Below are 2,385 nucleotides of genomic sequence, written 5' to 3'. Positions count from 1 at the left end.
TAATAAACATGAGGTGGTATTTCAGGCAATTAAAAAAAGCCATATTTCACAAAAATGCAATGGCAACATTTTTTGGGGGCTTTTCTAGGTCACATGATGCTATGGCTGTGTGCTTGTCAGTAGGAACTGGCTCCCTCATGATGCAGCAGGAGCTACAAGAGCTGTTATTGCATCACATTACTCTTCAAAAGTTGAGCAGATCATCTCAAAGTTTTGAATCCGAAATTGTGGACTATCACCTCCCAGAAATCTCTCATACTCATTCCCACATATAAGGAGCTTAATGAAAAGGCAGTCATTTCGAAAATTTCGCTTACGTTTTGTGCCAATCTGTAATGGAAACCTGCCTGGCGACTGCACACTCACCAACATCACTGCGCTGGCTGTTCTTGTCACTTGGCAGGCGAGCGTAGGCCGTGTAGTGGCCTCCTATCATTCCTCCATAGTGGTTGATGACTGCATATAAGTCATAGATTGGAGGTTGTTGCATCTCATCCTTCTGTCCAATGCAGAATTTACTGAGATCCAGATTCCTAGAAAAAAGCTTTAAATTAGAAGCCTTGCTATGGAAATACCAGAACCGCAATAAGGTTTTGCTGTCTTTTTATATTAAAGTAAATAAAAATTAGTGATGTGCTGCAAAATGACATGTAATGGCACTTACCTGACAGGAAAGTCTACCATGTCGTTGATTTTATCCCTCCAGATGAAGCTCCTGAAGGAGAAGCGTTTGAGCTGGATGATCAAAACATTGGGCAGACGCCACAGCAGCAGCTGCTTGGAGGCTTCTCTGTGCTGCTGGCACTTTGGACAGTACCTAAAACACAGAGACAACGTGGTTATTGACAGATGCTTTCTTTGTCCTGCTGTCCGATGAAAAACAGGAATACAAACATCACATTTAAGTGATGAAATGCTGAAAGAAGTCAGGTAGTTTCAGGTTGAAAAATAGCACGTATGACTAGCAGACAGGTATTAATCTCTCGGCACATCAGACTTGTGGCTGCCCGAAGCTGATTACAGCATTCTCTACTTACTATGTACAAACTGGAAATACACATTATTTTCAGAATTAAATCTGATGATGACATAAGTTAGGAATATTTTAGTAAGTTATATGTCTTTGGAAAAGATGTAATTTCCCGCTACAAAGGTGACAGACCAGTTTGGTCATTCAAACTGGAAAAGATATTAGGAAATTCTCTAGAGTTTGATGTACTACTGCAAAAATGTGGTGCAAATGCAGCCTTGAATGGGTAACTGGACAGAAGCCAGAATTATAGAGACAATGTTGCCTTAATTTAGAGTCTTATCACAAAGTAAGATCCCTACCATGCCTCCTCTGGAGCCAGCACCTCTGGCTTAGTGAAGAGGTTGAGGCACTGCTCCAGGGTGAAGTGTCCTGCTCTGGCTGTCTCACTCAGAGAGCCAGGGTCCTCCTCATACTCCAGCTCCTTGGAGCTCACCAGCACATACTCCTTCAGACGCTCGTTGTTCTTCCACACCAGCTCCAAGGTTGCATCTTCAGGGAGGTCCGCCAGAAGGTCCTCTACAGAGGGGGTGGAGGGAAGACAAAAAAACATTGTAGCGTTAGACTTGATTTCTTTCTTTAATCCTTTGAAACCTGGAGCGACACCCCGTTTCTTGTACTGCATTCAGATGCCTTTTACGAGTATTTAAATCTGAGAAAATTGGTTTGATTTCCTTCAATATCATGGGAATAAGGGCAATAATCAACCTGGTAAAAATGTTCCTCAAATTGCAAGAAATAAGAAGATTTATAAAACAAATTTATTTTAATAAGTTAGGAAAAAATGTCTAGGGGAAAAATGAAAAAAGTTAGGGGAAAACTAAAGTTAGAATGTGACAGAATTATAATTTCCAAGCATTTTTTTCCAGGTTATATCCTTGTTTTTTCTTCTTTACTTTCTTCTTTATTTATCTTTTGTTTGTTTGGTGATTGGTTGATTTTTCAGGTCATTTTCTTTTAGTTTTTACTAATTTCTTTTTAAGTTTTGGGTAATATCTTCTGTTGCTTATTGCATTTTCCCTATGTTTTTGAAAGAAATCAGATTAATTTGCTCTAGTTTCAAAGGGTTAAGTAACAGCACACACGACAAAAAAGAAAAAAAACGTGAAATTTTGCAGAATCACTGAACATGGAAATATGATAACTAGGAATCTAACTGACTGTGAGTAGCTAAGACTACTCTGTTCGTACCTTTCTCATCCAGCCTCTGTTCCTTGTTGTTAGAGTCCAGCAGAGCTATGTAGAACTGACTGGCATGACCTGATGCTGATTCACTGGGATGCTGATACCCTGTTACTGCGGCTGCAAAGAATTGCCAAGAATAAGGAATAAAGGGATGAAGACACAGACAGCAA

At 39.9% G+C, this 2,385-nt stretch overlaps 1 protein-coding gene across 1 annotated transcript; it reads right to left on the bottom strand.

The window, feature by feature from the left end:
* Window positions 1-366: 366 nt before the first annotated feature.
* On the bottom strand, window positions 367-2,332 carry LOC121963362 (ubiquitin carboxyl-terminal hydrolase 19-like; the record flags this gene model as incomplete). Its single annotated transcript, XM_042513651.1, has 4 exons — window positions 367-533; window positions 665-817; window positions 1,333-1,549; window positions 2,222-2,332. Coding segments are annotated over 4 exons (648 nt in total), but the record flags the coding sequence as incomplete, so codon positions are not given.
* Between the last annotated feature and the right edge of the window lie 53 nt (window positions 2,333-2,385).

The sequence above is a fragment of the Plectropomus leopardus genome, unplaced genomic scaffold, assembly GCF_008729295.1.
Source record: "Plectropomus leopardus isolate mb unplaced genomic scaffold, YSFRI_Pleo_2.0 unplaced_scaffold10973, whole genome shotgun sequence".
Taxonomy (NCBI): Eukaryota; Metazoa; Chordata; class Actinopteri; order Perciformes; family Serranidae; genus Plectropomus; species Plectropomus leopardus.
This window is presented reverse-complemented; position numbering and strand designations above follow the sequence as displayed.